Source organism: Mytilus californianus, unplaced genomic scaffold (genome assembly GCF_021869535.1).
Source record: "Mytilus californianus isolate M0D057914Y unplaced genomic scaffold, xbMytCali1.0.p SCAF_6, whole genome shotgun sequence".
Taxonomy (NCBI): Eukaryota; Metazoa; Mollusca; class Bivalvia; order Mytilida; family Mytilidae; genus Mytilus; species Mytilus californianus.
In genome coordinates, this window is record NW_026262712.1 from 75,988,295 (window position 1) to 76,009,835 (window position 21,541).

Genomic DNA, 21,541 nt, shown 5'->3' on the forward strand with positions numbered 1-21,541 from the left:
ACAGACGGAGCTTTAAATAAATGCTGACTTGGAGCTACGTTGTACGTAAGCAGAAACGACAAACTTTTTCTTGCCGGGTTCTTCAGTGCGAAACTTAAACAAACTCAACGTTAGTGGTTACCTTGTGAAATTGGGGCCTTATCAATTGCGGCTTCTATAAAACACTTTAGTCCGTACATTATTCAATCTTTATCTACAGCATGTGTTCTATCTGATAGTAAACCGTGTGTTCAAGCCTTTGAAAAATTATGTAGAGGTTAGTTTTCATCAAGCCGTCGGGTTTCTACTTTTCTGTCGACTGCGAGTCGCTTCCAAGTATCTATCAGACATGTTTCTGGGTTAGCAATACTACCGTCTGACCATTCAAGCCGTAACGCACCCGATTGTGACAATTCCGCCTGTCAAATTGGCAATTTTATACATCTTCATGCGTTGTGCGTCGCGTGACAACTGCAGACATTCTAAACGGAACAGTAAAGCTTCCATTTTACAAGCAGAGCAGCATGACTTTCAAACCAGATCGAATGTTCTGACCCCCGGCGAACGGTTGCTCACTCACGCCAGGGGACCAGACCCTACAAGAAACTCACAAACATTAAGGACATAAAGCGATACCTGAATGTAGCTTCGTTAGCTAACGACGGACTATTGGTAGTCAAAAGAAACCTTCCGTTTGCACCTTGTCGTGAATTAATAATTGTACCACGCCAAGTATTAGATGGATTAATTACTTCAATTCACATTTAACTAGACCATCCGTCGTGTCACCAGATGAAGTCCATATTACAACGATACTTTTACGTATTAGACATGGACAAGGCGATCGAATCTGTAACTAGTAGCTGTCATCCGTGTGCTTCATTGTTGAAGACCCAAAAGGTCCTCGAAGAGCAGAATTCAGCAGACTCCCCTGAAACTATTGGTTCTTCATTTGCCGCAGATGTCTTAAAACGTGAGCGTCAGTTAGTTTTTGTTTTACGAGAATATGTAACCTCCTACACCTTTACAAAATTATTAGATACCGAGCACCATCACGATTTACGAGATGGCATTATTCAACTTCTTGCTGAAGTCCACCCTCTCGACGGCCTATTTTATTGTTATCAGGACCGACCCTGCATCTGGTTTTAAAAAAATATTTAAAGACGAACTGTTAGCTAGACAACGCATCACTACAGAACTAGGGCGTCCCAAAAAATGTAAACAAAAACCCCGTTGCTGAGAAAGCTATTCAGGAACTAGAAGATGAAATACTTCGTTCGAACCCATCAAGCCCAGTATTCACAGATCGACTGAATACACGTATTCGAAATCGAGAACTATCTGCACGCGAAATGTGGACACAGAGAGATCAGTTTTCCAATAACCAAATACCACTTACCGATCAAAACCTAATAATCGCCCAACACGAACAAAGGTTAAAGAATCATCCACACAGCGAGAGGACAAAGTGTCCCTCAGGCAAATTACCCGTGTGCTCGGATTTAGAAATTGGTGACATAGTATATCTACGATGTGACCTCAATAAAACTAAGTCACGCGATAGATATCTAGTAGTAGCTGTGGATACCCCATGGTTCAATATTCGTAAATTCACTGAATCCCAATTAAGTCAAAATTCTTATCGTGTAAAATGTTCTGATTGCTACAAAGTTTCCTATGATGTTTCGCTACTTGAAAACGTTCAGCGTCTACTACCGCATTCCGATGATGACGACGATGAAAGAGTGAACGACATTTCCTCACCTCCATCTGTGCCGATAATACCTTACGCTATGTCCGACCTTCCAACATCGCCGTCAGTAATACCGCATCAAAGTACTCAAATATAAAATGTTGAACATCCCTTTAGTGCAAACAGTCCGGACATGAATTTAAGTAACGATAACTTTGAAATGGACACACCAGAGGAAAAATACATTGACTCTAAAGAAAATGAACAAAATTTATCATCATCCGATTTAATAAGTCGACCGGATCGCAAGCGCTCACTTTCGAAAAAATTCAACGACTATGTAATATACTGAGTGTAATAGAGAGATTCCTAAATGTATATAGAACAGTTAATTTTTTTCAGTTTTATTGTATGGGGCAGGATAATCCCCAACACTAGACGGCAGTCTACCCTGTGAAGGTGTTTATGATTGTGTAAAAATAAATAGAAATAAAATGCTCCGCTGGGCGCAGCTTGATACGACCGCAGAGGTCGAACCCTGAACAGTTGGGGCAAGTATGGACACAACATTCAAGCTTGATACATCTCTGAATTTGGATTGTGATTAAGTATTTGACACAGCACAGGTTTCTGACACAGAATGAATGTGGTCTAAGAACTTAAAAAAATTTAATTTACCTATTATGGTTCAATATCCAAAATCTAGATACATACACGGTTAGATTCAGCATATCAAAGAACCCCTAGAATTCAATTCTTGTTAAAATCAAACTAAGTTTAATTTTGGACCCTTTGGACCTTAATGTAGACCAATTTGATAACGGGACCAAAAATTAAGAATCTAAATACACGGTTAGATTCAGCATCTCAAAGAACCCCAATATTTCAATTTTTGATGAAATCAAACCTTATCATTATTATTTGCTTTTATATATAATAAATAAAAAATAACCAACTTAAAATGGAAAATTTTAAAGAAAAAAAAAGGAAAAAAAGGAAACCCCCCCAATTTTGAACCCCCTTATGATTCATCACCCCAAACTCAATCCCAGCCTTCCCTTTGTGGTATGGTAGCTTGCAGTACAATTTCAGAGAGATCCATACACTTGAACACAAGTTATTGTCTGGAAACTAGTAAAAATGATTGTTTTGTGGCCCCTTTTTGGCCCCAAATTCCTAAACGTTTAGGGCAATTACCCCAAAACTCAAACCCAGCTTTCCCTTTGTGATATGGAACCTTGTAGTACAATTTAATAAAGATCCATACACTTACACACAAGTACATGTAATTGTCCTGAAACTAGAAAAATGCTTGTTTTTTGCCCCTTTTTGGCCCCTAATTCCTAAAATTTTGAGACAATTACCAGCAAAATCAATCCCAGCTTTCCTTTTGTGGTATGGTACCTTGCAGTACAATTTCAGAGAGATCCATACACTTGGACACAAGTTATTGTCTGGAAACTAGAAAAATGCTTATTTTTGGCCCCTTATTCCTATATGTTTTGAGCAATTATCCCCAAAATCAATCCCAGCATTCCCTTTCTGATATAGAACCTTGTGGTACAATGTCAGAGAGATCCATAAACTAACACACAAGTTATTGTCTGGAAGTTACAAAAATGTTTATTTTTGGCCCCTAATTCCTTAACTGTTGGTACCATGACCCCCAAAATCAATCCCAACCTTCCTTTTGTGGTATTGAACCTTATGGTAAAATTTCATAGAGATCCATTTACTTAAACCAAAGTTATTCTGCGAAAACCAATGTGTCTTCGGACGACGACGACGACGACGCCAACTTCATACCAATATACGACCGCAAACTTTGTTTGCAGTCGTATAAAAAGCGATTGCGCCAGGTAGTTTCATATTCCGAAAACGGTTTTCCGATGTGCGTTTGACATCTAACATTAACGCTCTCTCTTCCTGTTTTACGATAATATTACTTGGCATTTTACTGTGTTAGTCAATAAATTGACAATATCTCAAGTCGTACATTTGTGTATTGATTTTCCTTTTGGCGTCGCGACTTTCACGAGAAGAAAAATAATGCCAATATAAATCGTCGCGAAAACGTAAAACCTGGATCTTTCCTTGTCTTCCTACATCAAGTAAATTTGAAAATCGCGAAATTAAATCGCCGCGAATAGGAATAGAAAAAACTTAACGCGAAATAAATTAAACATTTGCAAAAAAGCCTGTTTTAATATACAGTCAGCAAAATTATCCTGTGATGAGATTGTCAAACTTTTAGGTATTGATATTGACTATCAACTTAATTTTAATCACCACATTAAAAATATTTGTCGTAAAGCATCTCAACAACTGAATGTTTTAAAGCGCATTGGCTGCAACCTTACTAAATTAAATAAATTGACCATTTTTCACACATTTATTTTATCTAATTTTAATTTTTGTCCTTTGGCATGGCATTTTTGCAACAAAAATAACACCACTAAATTAGAAAAAATTCAGGAAAGGGCTTTACGATTCATATATGAAGACTATGCTAGTTCATATGATGAACTACTTTTACGAGCAAAGGTTCCATCACTGAAAATAAGACGTATGCGTAACATGGCTATTGAATGTTTTAGAATTTTATATAAATTGTCACCACCATGTTTACATGATTTAGTTGTATTGAAAGATTGTAAATATAATTTTAGATATTCTAATATTGTAGATATACCTATGGTAAGAACTCTTTTAAATACACAGCTGCTGTTTTATGGAATGATCTACCTGATGATTTTAGAAAAATTGCTAATTTTAGTCAGTTCAAAAATATTTTAAAGTCATGGAATGGAAATGACTGTAAGTGCACAGTTTGTGCAGATTTTTAGTTAATATATTATGCTAAAATTATTTACCATTTAGATCATACCCCCCTTTTTTTTTTCTTTAAAACATTTTATGCTATGCATTTTACCAGCTTTTATGCCTAGTTTACACTTGCATGCTTTTAGCTTTAATACCTAACTTATGCTTATATTCTGCTTATTACCATCATGCTTTTTAGTGCTTCATTTTATGCTGTGTAATATATTGCATGTGTATTATTTAATGTATTGTTATATGTTGTATTGTTATAAATGTCTTGTATGTCGGTAAAAAGCTCATTAGAGCTTATGTTGTCTCTGTTTGTATACCTTGCCGACTCTAAATAAAGCTTATTTATTTATCCGCGAAAAAAGTTGGTTTACAGTATGACCTATTGCTTATAGTATTAAAGAAACAAACTTAACAAGGAACCCTAACATTTACTAGTGGATCATGAAAACGAGGTCAAGGTCAGACGAAAACGACCAGACAGACATATACACCTTACAATCATTTCATACAACAAATATATATATGAGCTATAAAATTGCTTTTTTCCATACACGAAATAAAGTTGACCTATTGTTTATAGTAGTAGAAAAACAGACCAAAAGACAAAAAAATACCATTGACCAATAAACCGAAAAAAATGAGGTCAGGGTCAGATAAAATCTGTCAGACTGACATGTACACCTTACAATCATTCTATACATGAAATGTAGTTGACTTACTGCTTACAATATCTGAGAAACGATCTTATCATGTAACTTCAACCTTGATTACTGATCCATGAAAGAGGTCGAGGTCAAGTGAAACATGAGTGATGGCCATGGAGACCTTGCAAGGAACCCATATACATAACATAGTTATCCTATTATCATAATGAGTGAGAAATTCACATGACAAGAAATACACTTTTTTTCAAACAGCCGCTGAACAATGAAAATGAGATCAAGGACAACGGAAATATGACAGACAAAAACTTCTTAACATAAGTCATCTGTATACAAAGTATGAAGCCTCCAGGTCTTCTATCCTTCGAAATATACAGCTCAATATAAATAGTATACACCACCACCGCATTGAAATCACTATGTTCTGCATACTGCAACCATTGTCGCATGTGAAACAAAAATCAAATGAAAGCAAAACTTTAATTGATTTTCTTTTCCTGTTTTGAAATTCTGTACATATTTTATACAGTAAGTCAAGCATTTCAGGAACAGGGGCAGAAACACCAGTGGGACAGTAGGAAGAAATCTGATACAACCCTAGCATTAGTGCTTTAAACAGCTGGAATAAAATGAGAGGGTTGAGTGCTCATAAAACTTGTTTAAACAGGTCAAAAGTGCATGTGCCTGTCCCAGTCATGAACCTTTTCATTGAGTGTCTGTTACAGTAAAAAAAAGCTTGAAAACCAAAATACTTTTATTCAGTTAGGTAATTTTCTATTATGGTGATAGTAGCTAACCAGTTTGGTGTCCATACCCAAATATTTTACCAATATTGGATCCTGATATGTCTTATGGTACAATGTATTAAGACAGATTGAAATATGATTTTAACTTGTTCTGTTCATAGCTATAGTGGTAATATTATTTACCTAGTGGCTAACGAAAGTGCTCACATTTTACAGCTAATCACTGTCAAACTGCTGATGATATAGGAAGGAAGTTATTCTTTTCCATGGTCCTTAAGAAAAGTATGAATGGAAATATTTGTTGGTAAAAAGAACTGACTGACAAGGAGATTGCAATATACCCCCGATCCCAACACCACTTTTAAGAGTTCCATTACAATTTTATACTGTAATGATGCAAATTTTTTTATAGTGGTTATCATAACCCATGAAAAAGAGAGATAAAACTACAAGGGACCAAGGATTTGTATAGTGATCCTTGAAGGGACCAAGTTAAAAATCACAAGTCCAAAAAAGACAAGCAAGACCATGGCAAAAAATTAAAAGGACGGAATGATAAACAACAATAACAAAACATTTCATAGAAAACGAAACCATTTTGTTTTAACAGTACTTGAGAAAAGTGTGACATAAAATTTCATTTGACATTTTGAAATTCGGCAAACAGCATTAAAGCATCTGACAGATCAACACATTACAACTCATCACTGTCAAGCTGCTGACTAAATATGAAGTCATTCTGTTCAATAGTACTTGAGGAGAGTGTGACAAAATTTTAAATTCATTCAAAATATTGAAAAATTCAAAGTGTCAGCAAACAGGAAGTAGGTGTTTGACAGATCTGAAAGTTGCTCATATGTTATAACTCACCACTGTTAAGCTGCTGACAAAATATTAAGTCATTTTGTTTAGTAGTTTTTGACAAAAGTGTGACAAAAATATTTGTTTGACGAACAGACAGACAAACTGACAAATTAACGGATTAGGTGATGGCAATATAGCCCTCACTCCTACACTTGGGTACCATATTAAATCTATTGGCATGCTGTTTTTCAACAATAGATTAAAATACAATAAATAAGTATATAAATTTTTATTTAAACATTTACATTATTGAGTCTCATAAAATTTTCTATCAAGATATTTCGAGATTCTTCACAGAGAATGTCATATGGTGGTGAATAGTAAATTGTAGCCTCATCTTGATTGTCAAGTTCTTCATTACTTTTCAGCTTTTCTAAATGTTTCTTTGACATTTCTAAGAGGGTGAATATAACCTACAAATATAAAGTGTATTAATAAAGGTTACTCTGGGACATGTGAATTTGTTTACTTAAAGAATGTGTGCTTACATCAAAACATGTTAATGTTTAATTTGATTGGATAAATAGGAAGTTATTACCTGTCTAGGTAATACTGATCATGATAATTTCATGCTAGAATTTAAGTGCTAAATTATAGTATCCGTAGTCTAGAATTGTCATTCAAGGTTAGCCTATCTGACAGTGCAGTATCTTTTCCCACCCACCCATCATTTACTTCAGATGAAAGTACATATGTTATGCAGTAAATAGTATATATGATCTTTATTACTGTAAAGATTTTGTTCTTCAACTTATAGAATACTTTTAGATTGTGTAGTATTGAATAACAACATAAGGTCAAATAAAAATATATGTCTGTTTAAGGTAACATCATAAAAAAAAATAGGGTAGGTAGGTCGGTATTTCCATTTTATTTTATTTTTTCATTTTATTTTTAGTTGGAAAAAATGGCTGCAAAGTGTTTATTCACATGAGTCGCAAGTTTCTTCATTCACTTTACGACGAGAATAAAATGACTTAGGGTCGGCGCTCAAAAGTAGGGTCGGTTGGGTAACCGTAAACAGACATATATTTTTTTTTGGCCTGAAGTAAAATTTGACATTTATCTCTGTGCATATTCAGCATCATGTACCTGTTTACATAAAGATTCAATTAACTTCCTCTCATAAAGCCCAAATCACGAATGAATCCTGACAGGAAAATTTAAAATGATATATGGTAATTACAATCTATCTATTATGAAAACAATCTTAAAAAGTTAACTAGAAGATACAGGGTCAATTTAATGTGTTTACAATAAACATGATACTGTTCATGAGTGCATTTGTATGTGCATGTGTCTTGAAATTGTAAAGTTTACAAAACAAGACTTAACTTGACTTGTTTGTCAAGTGCTGTCAAATTAGTCTTTAATAATACATGACTGATAATGATCTTAATTTTGTTTAAAAGGTATGTTTCAAGTGTAACGCATTGTCAGACAGAAATGTACAATTGTATTTCAATAGTCAGTCTAGCTGTACTTTTTAAACCCAAAGTTTTTCTCTTTTTAGGCTTCAAGTACTTACTGATGTTTCAATAACAATTATCCCAGGTAGTGTGAGAGTATCAGTTTCCAAATCTCCATAGAATTTGTTCAGATTTAGAAGAAGTTCCCCACCATGCTGTCCAATTATTCTTTCATTTGTAATATCAAGTATTAGAGGTGGTGCGTGTTTATCTTCAGTACTGTATACTGGTCTCCTTCTGTTGTGTCCTTCTGAGTCAGTACTGCTGTCAGAGATATCAGAAGATGATTCACTAGTGTCCAATGTTGAACTTCTCATTCTTTTCCTTCTTTGCTGCTGTCTTTCTTGCTTTCTTTTTGTTGTCTTTTTGTTCTTTACCTGCATAAAACAAAAGGTTTTATCCTGTAATAATCTATTTAAATGTTTACATAACAATCTTACACCACTGTTTCAGGTTAGGGAAGGGTTGAGCGCTCATGCAGGAACATAATTTTACCCCACCACATTCTTCATGTGCCTGTCCTAAGTCAGGAGCGTGTACTTTAGGGATTGTAATTGGTTCGTGTCTGTCATGTTTATTTTTTTCGTAAATTGTTTTTTTATAAATTAGGCAGTTGGTGTCCTCTTTTGATTTGTTTCACATTTTTCATGTTGGTGTCTTTTATAGCTGACAGTATGGAATGGTTTTTCTCAAGTGTTGAAGGCTGTACAGTTGCCTTTAATTGATAACCTCCACTTCATTTGAACTCTGATGGATAGTTGTCTCATTGGCAATCATACCATATCTCCTTATTTTTATATTAATATGGGTTTTAAAAGACAAAATCAAGTATAAGCCTTTTTTTTGTTTTTACCTAAACACACCTTCTTTCTTGAAGAGATATATGATTTAAGGATTTGTTTAAATATATTTCTCTAACACAGGAAAAATTAGCTTCCCTTTCCAAGTTCTTATAATTGATTGATTGGTGTTTAACGCCACATTCAGCACTATTGACTATTATGTGGCGGTCAGTTTTTATTGGTGGAGGAAGCTGGAGTGCAGGAGAGAACCACCAACCTCTGGTAGGAAAACTGACAATCCTAGTCAATTAAAAATGGAGTCGAACACACCTGCCACATGCAAAATTCCAACTCACAACCTCAGTGTTGATAGGCTATTGCTACAGTAGTTGGACTACTTAGACTACATGGCCACCGTAGTGTTATTTGAAATACTGGAGAGAAAACTGATTTATTATCATGACTATAGGACAGAGTGTACAATTTATTAATTTTTTTGTACCTTGACAATTGAAACACATGTATCTGTTCTTTCCTGTTGAAGTCCAAGCTTGAAGAAATGGAAATCTGCTTCTGATCTGACTGTCTTTCCTCTCAAATTTGTCCATGTTGTTTGCTCAGTTTTAGAAATATTCCTTAAATAGAAAATAAAACCCTCACCTTTTTTCAATGATACATGTACATAAAATTTTTAAGAATATGCATACATGTATGGGGGATGGCAATCTAAGATTTTTTTTATTATGGCCTAACATATATAGCTACATGTATATAGAGAATGAGGATGTACATGTCATGCATGTATCTACACACAAAGAAGAATAAGGATGTACATGTATCTACACACAAAGAAAGACATCCTCAAATCTTTCTTAAACCATGATTGTTTAGGGTTTTAGTCAAATTAGTCAAATGAACTAATACTTGTTGCTTACATCCAGGTCTTTTGGTCTCTGGTTAACAGTTGTATCATTGGCAATCATACCATGTATGTCTCTTTATTTTTATATTATATGAAAGACACTCCAGCCAAGATACTTACACTGTTTCTAGACAACATAAATCTGCAAATCCACAAATAAATCGTGAGTAAACTCCTTCATATGATTTCAATAGTCTGTGATGGTCTTGTATTTCAGATAGAAGTCTGTCATAAGCAGCAGTAAATCGCTTTACTTTCTGTATAACAAAAGCTTCTTTCATGGTAATTACCCTACAAGTGAACATGAAAGAAACAAATATATGTATTAGCATTGTAGATGTAGAAAAACCAGGAATCTGAAACATGTTATACAGTAGGTCCAAGGACATAGTTATCGTCCTCAGGTTTTCGTTGTCTACGAATATAGTCCCTAGTGTGAACAGTGTATAACTTGCATTTTTTTTTTGATACACTTTTCCAATTTATTTCTTGATATTTTATGCATGAAATATTAAGTAAGGGGATGAAATTACATGTTAACAAAATTTGGGTGCTGAATCTTTATGTTAAGTAGTGATTTGGTTCAGTTAAAAAAGGTCAAAAATTAGAATGTCTGAAGCTGTCAAACTGAATTTTAGCCCCCCTTAACACAGAATTGTCAATATTTTGAGTTAGAGCCGGTAGAAGTTTCTATAATTTTGATATTATTTGTATCAATAGTAGTACACTACACTGTAAAAATCTTTTTGAGATAGAGCAGGTGTGATTTTTTTAATTTGAATTTATTATCTAAAAGAAATGCACTACCAAATAACTGTGTTCTAAGGCCAAAGAGACGAATTCTGTAAATGTAGATTCTGTACTTTGGAAACTTTCCTGAATGGTTTGCTGGTTTCAATTTGTCAAACTCAATAAAAGTAAAGGATTTACATCTTTGTTTGACAGAAATTCTGTTAAAATGTCCCATTTTGGCATTATACGGCTAAAATAAGAATTTTAAAGCAGTTTCCATTTTATGCCTAAGAGCCATGCTGACTTTCTATCTGACAGCTTTTTATGTTCCTGATATTTGTGTTTCTATGCTTAAATCAAATTTAATTAACCATTTGTGAACTCTGAATCTAGAGAAAAGTAGATTATCACAGAAAAAATGTGCAGAATATTTGTATTTTTGTCCCTGGTTAAACGGGCTGTTTGATGTATGTGAAATGTGAAGAGCTTTGTACATAAAATCTGTAGTCCATCACAAATATTTCACTAAATCTGTAAAAAAAACACTTTACAATGATCAGTACACCCTATTCATTTCATATGCTACCATAATTTTCTTCTTTAGGATAGTAAGTGGTTCAAATATATGCCAATTGAGACTAAAACTACATGCAAGTTTTCCATTGAAAAGTGAAAAACTGGTCAACAGACCATACTGTCTGCAAACAAAAATTTGAATTCAAGAGTCCTTTTGCAATAAGACTTCTTGAATTATAACATCTTAGCATAGAAATGAGCAAAAAGTAAGAAATTTCCATTTCTTATAGCCTCTGTCAAATGTATGTGTGCATTTTTATATGTAAATATGGGCTACGGCCTAAATCGACTCTAAATAATTCTCAGTCTTACATGGCCTAAGACCATTTTATACTCATGTGGTATGCTTTTTGTAACTTTTCTTTACATTTAAAGTACATTTAATATATATTGAAGAATAATGTATGGTTAAAAAACTTCAAATTGGTTGAAAAAAATGCATGCTTATGTAAGGCTTCCCTTAATTCGAAAATCTCTATTTTCAGGCACAGGCTCATATAAATTTGACTTTTGAATAACTGTGATAAATCTGATAAATCAAATGAGTGTTCCGTTGCTTTTAATACTTATTATATTATATTCAAGAGTATTTAAAAAGCAAATTTTTGCAATATTTAAATTTTTTAGGCCAAAATCTTGACAGTTGAAAATATTTGATTTAAACGTCAAAAATAAACATCCAAATTTCAATATTAAAATGGCCCTAGTTTCTATAATATATCCTATGGCCATGAAACTTGGCCAACTATCTTATAATTTCCTAAGCTTAGGTCATGCAAAGTTTTATTAAAATTGGTCAAGTCTTTCTATCCTATTAGGTCCAAGGACATAGTTATCGTCCTCAGGTTTTCGTTGTCTACGAATATAGTCCCTAGTGTGAACATTGTATAACTTGCATTTTTTTTAAATACACTTTTCCAATTTATTTCTTGATATTTTATGCATGAAATATTAAGTAAGGGGATGAAATTACATGTTAACAAAATTTGGGTGCTGAATCTTTATGTTAAGTAGTGATTTGGTTCAGTTAAAAAAGGTCAAAAATTAGAATGTCTGAAGCTGTCAAACTGAATTTTAGCCCCCCTTAACACAGAATTGTCAATATTTTGAGTTAGAGCTGGTAGAAGTTCCTATAATTTTGATATTATTTGTATCAATAGTAGTACACTACACTGTAAAAAAAAGTTTGAGATAGAGCAGGTGCGATTTTTTTAATTTGAATTTATTATCTAAAAGAAATGCACTACCAAATAACTGTGTTCTAAGGCCAAAGAGACGAATTCTGTAAATGTAGATTCTGTACTTTGGAAACTTTCCTGAATGGTTTGCTGGTTTCAATTTGTCAAACTCAATAAAAGTAAAGGATTTACATCTTTGTTTGACAGAAATTCTGTTAAAATGTCCCATTTTGGCATTATACGGCTAAAATAAGAATTTTAAAGCAGTTTCCATTTTATGCCTAAGAGCCATGCTGACTTTCTATCTGACAGCTTTTTATGTTCCTGATATTTGTGTTTCTATGCTTAAATCAAATTTAATTAACCATTTGTGAACTCTGAATCTAGAGAAAAGTAGATTATCACAGAAAAAATGTGCAGAATATTTGTATTTTTGTCCCTGGTTAAACGGGCTGTTTGATGTATGTGAAATGTGAAGAGCTTTGTACATAAAATCTGTAGTCCATCACAAATATTTCACTAAATCTGTAAAAAAAACACTTTACAATGATCAGTACACCCTATTCATTTCATATGCTACCATAATTTTCTTCTTTAGGATAGTAAGTGGTTCAAATATATGCCAATTGAGACTAAAACTACATGCAAGTTTTCCATTGAAAAGTGAAAAACTGGTCAACAGACCATACTGTCTGCAAACAAAAATTTGAATTCAAGAGTCCTTTTGCAATAAGACTTCTTGAATTATAACATCTTAGCATAGAAATGAGCAAAAAGTAAGAAATTTCCATTTCTTATAGCCTCTGTCAAATGTATGTGTGCATTTTTATATGTAAATATGGGCTACGGCCTAAATCGACTCTAAATAATTCTCAGTCTTACATGGCCTAAGACCATTTTATACTCATGTGGTATGCTTTTTGTAACTTTTCTTTACATTTAAAGTACATTTAATATATATTGAAGAATAATGTATGGTTAAAAAACTTCAAATTGGTTGAAAAAAATGCATGCTTATGTAAGGCTTCCCTTAATTCGAAAATCTCTATTTTCAGGCACAGGCTCATATAAATTTGACTTTTGAATAACTGTGATAAATCTGATAAATCAAATGAGTGTTCCGTTGCTTTTAATACTTATTATATTATATTCAAGAGTATTTAAAAAGCAAATTTTTGCAATATTTAAATTTTTTAGGCCAAAATCTTGACAGTTGAAAATATTTGATTTAAACGTCAAAAATAAACATCCAAATTTCAATATTAAAATGGCCCTAGTTTCTATAATATATCCTATGGCCATGAAACTTGGCCAACTATCTTATAATTTCCTAAGCTTAGGTCATGCAAAGTTTTATTAAAATTGGTCAAGTCTTTCTATCCTATTAGGTCCAAGGACATAGTTATCGTCCTCAGGTTTTCGTTGTCTATGAATATAGTCCCTAGTGTGAACATTGTATAACTTGCATTTTTTTTAAATACACTTTTCCAATTTATTTCTTGATATTTTATGCATGAAATATTAAGTAAGGGGATGAAATTACATGTTAACAAAATTTGGGTGCTGAATCTTTATGTTAAGTAGTGATTTGGTCCAGTTAAAAAAGGTCAAAAATTAGAATGTCTGAAGCTGTCAAACTGAATTTTAGCCCCCCTTAACACAGAATTGTCAATATTTTGAGTTAGAGCTGGTAGAAGTTCCTATAATTTTGATATTATTTGTATCAATAGTAGTACACTACACTGTAAAAAAAAGTTTGAGATAGAGCAGGTGCGATTTTTTTAATTTGAATTTATTATCTAAAAGAAATGCACTACCAAATAACTGTGTTCTAAGGCCAAAGAGACGAATTCTGTAAATGTAGATTCTGTACTTTGGAAACTTTCCTGAATGGTTTGCTGGTTTCAATTTGTCAAACTCAATAAAAGTAAAGGATTTACATCTTTGTTTGACAGAAATTCTGTTAAATTGTCCCATTTTGGCATTATACGGCTAAAATAAGAATTTTAAAGCAGTTTCCATTTTATGCCTAAGAGCCATGCTGACTTTCTATCTGACAGCTTTTTATGTTCCTGATATTTGTGTTTCTATGCTTAAATCAAATTTAATTAACCATTTGTGAACTCTGAATCTAGAGAAAAGTAGATTATCACAGAAAAAATGTGCAGAATATTTGTATTTTTGTCCCTGGTTAAACGGGCTGTTTGATGTATGTGAAATGTGAAGAGCTTTGTACATAAAATCTGTAGTCCATCACAAATATTTCACTAAATCTGTAAAAAAAACACTTTACAATGATCAGTACACCCTATTCATTTCATATGCTACCATAATTTTCTTCTTTAGGATAGTAAGTGGTTCAAATATATGCCAATTGAGACTAAAACTACATGCAAGTTTTCCATTGAAAAGTGAAAAACTGGTCAACAGACCATACTGTCTGCAAACAAAAATTTGAATTCAAGAGTCCTTTTGCAATAAGACTTCTTGAATTATAACATCTTAGCATAGAAATGAGCAAAAAGTAAGAAATTTCCATTTCTTATAGCCTCTGTCAAATGTATGTGTGCATTTTTATATGTAAATATGGGCTACGGCCTAAATCGACTCTAAATAATTCTCAGTCTTACATGGCCTAAGACCATTTTATACTCATGTGGTATGCTTTTTGTAACTTTTCTTTACATTTAAAGTACATTTAATATATATTGAAGAATAATGTATGGTTAAAAAACTTCAAATTGGTTGAAAAAAATGCATGCTTATGTAAGGCTTCCCTTAATTCGAAAATCTCTATTTTCAGGCACAGGCTCATATAAATTTGACTTTTGAATAACTGTGATAAATCTGATAAATCAAATGAGTGTTCCGTTGCTTTTAATACTTATTATATTATATTCAAGAGTATTTAAAAAGCAAATTTTTGCAATATTTAAATTTTTTAGGCCAAAATCTTGACAGTTGAAAATATTTGATTTAAACGTCAAAAATAAACATCCAAATTTCAATATTAAAATGGCCCTAGTTTCTATAATATATCCTATGGCCATGAAACTTGGCCAACTATCTTATAATTTCCTAAGCTTAGGTCATGCAAAGTTTTATTAAAATTGGTCAAGTCTTTCTATCCTATTAGGTCCAAGGACATAGTTATCGTCCTCAGGTTTTCGTTGTCTATGAATATAGTCCCTAGTGTGAACATTGTATAACTTGCATTTTTTTTAAATACACTTTTCCAATTTATTTCTTGATATTTTATGCATGAAATATTAAGTAAGGGGATGAAATTACATGTTAACAAAATTTGGGTGCTGAATCTTTATGTTAAGTAGTGATTTGGTCCAGTTAAAAAAGGTCAAAAATTAGAATGTCTGAAGCTGTCAAACTGAATTTTAGCCCCCCTTAACACAGAATTGTCAATATTTTGAGTTAGAGCTGGTAGAAGTTCCTATAATTTTGATATTATTTGTATCAATAGTAGTACACTACACTGTAAAAAAAAGTTTGAGATAGAGCAGGTGCGATTTTTTTAATTTGAATTTATTATCTAAAAGAAATGCACTACCAAATAACTGTGTTCTCGGGCCAGTAAAGTTAGCAGAGATTAAACTTGGTAACTACAAAGAATCTATGGTTTATAATTGTTGAAAAGTTATGACAAAGATATGCAGACTGAAAGGAGATGCATAAGAGGTGTAAAAAAATACATCTTTATAGCTTTATAATCATGATAATTGCTTTAAAAATATATTCAAAAAAATTTGGAGCATGTCATGTGTAAATACATCATGTATCATGAGAAGAACAAATATGGAAGTTTGAGATGACGCCATTTTTCAGGTCTAATTTGCATTATCTTATTATACACACACAAGACATACATTGTACATGAATGATTACGTCAAAAAGTTGGACATACATGTCTATTTGTATTTGAGATCAATAACATGTGCTCTGTGTAATGTCTCTTGACCAAAGCTTTTCAGAAGTTAGAGATTCAAATTAGAAAAGACTTGAGAAAATGTGAGAGTGGTTCTATTTTTTCAGTACATGTAGAAATCTGTTAAAAACAAGGCAGATGCATAAAAAATGGCTTCTAACCACTATCTCAATATTCCCATATAAATATATGGGTTGATGTTTAAAATCCAGTGGCAAATATTACATTCATATCAGAACAAAAAAATTATGATATGTACATGTATGTTGAATATTAACCCTGCTTTGTACCAGACCAACACGCTACATGTACACTTAGTTCATGCAGTGTACCATATAACATAGGAAGACATGTCACCCTTCTCTGACATGTCTGACACATTATCTTGACTCCTACCATACCTTCTTTGATCTGATACTCCTAACCATCATGAACATGCTTACTGCAGCTTGCTTTGTAGCTAAGCATCAAATACCAAAATTCAAGTCTTTGGTTTGACTAAACTTGGAATTGAATGCAAGATTAGGATGACCAAAACCACTTTCTCAGTGTGATAGGAATTGGAAAGTTTTATTTTGACATGTGTTTGATACAGGGTACTTCTGAACAGAGTCTGTAAAAGTCTATTCAAGTCTTATAGAGCCTTGAAGGCTTAAAAATTGGTCTATTTCTGTTATAGACCATAAAATGTTGTTTATTATGGTTAATTTTAATTACACTAATAATTCTTAGTCAATTATTAACAATGTTAACAGTGAAAGTGGTTTTTGATACATATACCCACTGAACATAAATTTTCCTGATCTCCAGTAATATATTGTTTTTATGTTATTGTAATGTTAAGAAGTTTTATGATTTATTTATTACTTGCCAAGTTTATTTTCAGAAGTTTACTACATGTACATGTTACTAGGATTTTTAAAGAAAATAAAATAAGCTCTTTGGAACTTTTCGCTGAAACGTGTACATGTGATGCTTACATGTTTGGTTCTTTTGTTAATTTCTCATATAATAAAGAAATTGTTGACTCAACCACTGATCTTTGAAACTTCAACTTTAACACTGATGCATCAAACTTCAACCAGTCCTGCACAGAATGAATATACGATAGTTGATCTTCGTCGAAATCTGTCAGAGTTTTTATCTGTTTTAGTATTTCTAATGGGTCCTTAGCAAAGTCTTCTGCATAAAAAATGTTCAGGTCTTCAAGATTATATCTTTCCCAATTAGACACACTGTCAGGTAAATCAACTGTCTGTATACCTGGGTGGTCCAAATATGCTTTTCGCTTAAACATTTTAGTGCAGCTACACAAAACGGAGACAGAATCGGGGGATTGAAGAGTGAGGAAGTGTAACGCAGGTATGAATGTTTATGAATGTTACCTATTTCCTTCTGTAAATCCCTCCTTTATTAGGAGAACATGGAATTCTTCCAGTAGTTGGAGAGACATTGGCATAACTTTCACACTGCCAACTATTACTATACGTAGAATCAATCGAAATCCAGAGGACGACACAAAATTGGGTTATAAAATTAATTCAAAGAAACTTGAAACAGATGCACGAACGAACAAAAAATATATACCGTAACTAAACACCAAAAAAAACAAAACGAAACGTTATGGGGAAATTCGAAATATTTAAAAATTGTCCTTTAAATATTTCATCGTTGCATGATAATTAAACTGTTTATTATTTTGTTTTTGTTAAATGCACCGCCGGCTCTGGAATCACCGGGGAATTAGGTTTTATGTGGGGCCTTTTATATCCGACTATACTATATGAATTTTTCTCATTCAAGTTGTTGAAGATCGTTAGGTGACCTACCTATAGTTGCTTTTATCTTCATCATTTGAACTCTGGTGGATAGTTCAAACCTGTATCATTGACAATTATACCACAGCTCATTATTGTTATATATGTATAATAAACTTATCCAAAACTAGTCATACTAGGTAAATTAGCCATCGATGCTCAATTTACACGAAGATCAAATTTAAATGGACGGCTATCCAATCATTTTGAAATAACTAAAATGACCATTAGAAGTCAACATAATGTTTATTCAAGTCCTTAATCGCTCCAAATCTTAAAAAGCAGCCAGTGAATAAATTCAAAATCGACTGTTAAAGATCCGGCATGAAAAATATGAAACAATTCAAACGAGAAAACTAACGGTCTAATTTATATAATATACAATACAATTTACGAAAAAAAAATATGACAGTCATGAATTAACGACAACCACTGAACTACAGGCTCCTGACTTGGGACAGGCACACAAAGAATGTGACAGGGTTAAACATAGATTTGCTTGGTATAGACGTATAATGTTAATGAGGATAATTATGTTTATCGCTATTTTGTGTATTTTTCCTTTGATCTTTATTTGTGATAATTTTTCATATCATGCTTCTCGCTTGAGATAGAAAATGATCGTCAGAAACTATGGACGAACGTGATATATATTGACCAGGGTTCTGTTTTATTTTCAATCCTTATTTCTTTTACTTGGGCAATTTCATCTAAAACTGATATCGAAATGTCTCTAAATGTCCGCCATGCAGTTTACGTTTCTACATAGATAGAATTGGAAGGCTATATATATATGGATAATTATCTTGCTTCGTGTGCGTCACCCGACATGCCAATGAGTAACAGTTACCAACGAATGATATATTTAGGGAAAAGAACATAAAGTATACATATATAGAAATGTGATTACATGTAATTGTAAAGTATAAACATTTGAGCGTTGCATTACCCAGTTATACTGCGAACTAAATCACCAGCAGCGTACATTGTATGTTTATAAAAATCTGGCAAATCTGCTTTTAAAAGAAGAATACTAACAATGGCAGATATAATAATGACCTAGAAAGACCTAGAAATGTATATGAAATTTAAAGAAAACAAAATAGACACACCATAGCTGGGTACGTTTGGATGTGTTTGAAAGTATACATTTTGAAAACATTTTTCAGTGCTTTTACGAAAATTTGTCGGTTAAAGAGCTCACCAGAGCTCATGTTTTATCTGTTATTATGTATATATATGCCGACTTTAAATAAAATTTACTTACTTTTTACAAACATGGTGCAAGCGGTGTTGCCACGATATCGGCACAGAAAACAAGTTTCGAATCCCATAAATGAAGAGCAAAATTTGTTATCGCAAATTTGCAGATTTAACATTGTTGACTGATAATTACAAATGTACATACGAAGTAATTATAATAAACTGTGGTGTTCGCCCTGTATAGGGGATGGGGATCTCTTTCATAAAATGTTCACACTCTGACTTCGATTGATTGATTGATTGATTACTTGATTAATTGTTGCTTGGTTAACGCCAAGTAGCAAATGATGAAATGTTTGTACACGACACTATTTGACGGACATGATTAATTTTGTATCCACTAAATGTGAATTTGGTACATATATTTCAGGCACAATTTTTCCAAGAACTCGTGCCATCATGGCGCTTGGGCGAAATAAATTAATAAAGTGAATCAAGCAATGAATAATTACTTAAACACATGCAATCCCTTTTTATTTGTTTGTGATATTGTGTGTATCTTTTAGTTGTGAATTCGTTTATGTTTATTATTGTTTGGTTTTTTTTTTGTGTTACGTATTTTGCTTTTTTCTCTTTTTATTACTTTTAGTTTCAAAGGTTTTTTCTTGTGTTTTTTTTTTTTTTTTTTTTCGTTTTGACGGTTTGAATCCCTTCAAGCAGTCTAAAGGGTTGTCTATAATCATACGTCCTACCAATACTTTTGGTTTCCCTCATTTGTGTATTGCTCGCCTTTTCCAGTTTCCCCTTAACGTAACTGCTGACACTTATTTGCCTTATCATTCACAAAATGTTTATGTATTTTCCTTTTTTTCATTGACCGAACCTCGTGCAGGTATAGAACCACTAATTCGGATCCGGTTACAAAGAAAATACAAGACAACAGTACATATTTTAAACAAAACAGCTCCAACGCATAGCTTTAACTTTGCCAAAAGGTAAAACATAGAAACTTGGGATTACTGTAGAACCCTTGTTGAAAGTTTCTCTCAAAAAATTAAAAAAATATATGAAATTATGATTGAAGGGCATATTTGCTCTGTTGCACAGATCAGAAGTACCTGTGTCTGTATTACTCAAATTCCGGGAACCAGTGCGCTCTAATATGCAATTTAAGGTATGTTGATTTTTTTCAGCACAAGTCAGGATAGGGTATAGTTTTTGCTATGAAATGATTGCCACTTTATATGAACTAACAGAAAATAGCTATAAATGCTTGAACTTGCATAATTTAACATATTGAGCAATGGGGTTATGAATTACGGGTTTTATTCCTAAAGTAATATTTCATCGATAGGGTCTGCTCCTTCTACTATGTGTACCACGTCTTGCTTCTACGGTCAGGTCTAGGTACAAACGAAATTGATTATTGTACATATTATAAAGAAAAGGATATGTATCACACGTGTATGAATTCAGGATTTTTCCAAATCATCCGCTGTGGAATGAGGGTAATAGGACTTATTTGTTTGCAGAGTTGGATATATTCGGTCTATATTTCATTTATTAAGAATATAAGTAAAATGCTTCCATTTCTTTCGTGAAATCATTCATCTTTTTCATTAACTTATGTTAACTCACCTATAGCATGGGACATCTCTACGTTAAAGCAGGCGAACGAATAAGTGATCTAACAACCGTCGTTTTATTGACACGAGTACATGGAGTCGTACATACAACAAAGGTTATCTAATATACACATGTATGGAATTGCTCAAGAAAGTAAAATTTGCAAATGTGTGTCAGTATCTCATTATCTAGATATAAGTTTGTAGTGATCCTTTGTTAAAAGTAAATTGAATTCATATATATATATATATATATCATGACTTAAAAAGGACACTGTGACAGTACTCTGGTTGTCGTTGGTTCATGTCTGTCATATTTGTATTCGTAAACTGATTTCTTATAAATTACGTTATGGAGTTTTCCCATTGTTGATGGCCTTACGGTAGCCTATAATTGCTTTCTGCCACTAATAGTTGTCTCATTGGCAGTCATAGCACATCTCCTCACTTTTATATTTATATATATATGTAAATATGAATTATGATTATCAAATAAAAAACGTAGAACTTATACA

At 32.8% G+C, this 21,541-nt stretch overlaps 1 protein-coding gene across 1 annotated transcript; it reads right to left on the minus strand.

Annotated features, from left to right (window-relative positions):
* Positions 1-6,996: 6,996 nt before the first annotated feature.
* On the minus strand, positions 6,997-17,729 carry LOC127704813 (uncharacterized). The gene is made up of 5 exons (XM_052209032.1): positions 17,362-17,729; positions 10,076-10,246; positions 9,536-9,668; positions 8,311-8,628; positions 6,997-7,195 (listed from the first exon to the last, which is right to left on the minus strand). Exons 1-5 carry the CDS (start codon positions 17,676-17,678, stop codon positions 7,016-7,018), a joined length of 1,119 nt encoding a protein of 372 aa, XP_052064992.1. The 5' UTR covers positions 17,679-17,729; the 3' UTR covers positions 6,997-7,015.
* Between the last annotated feature and the right edge of the window lie 3,812 nt (positions 17,730-21,541).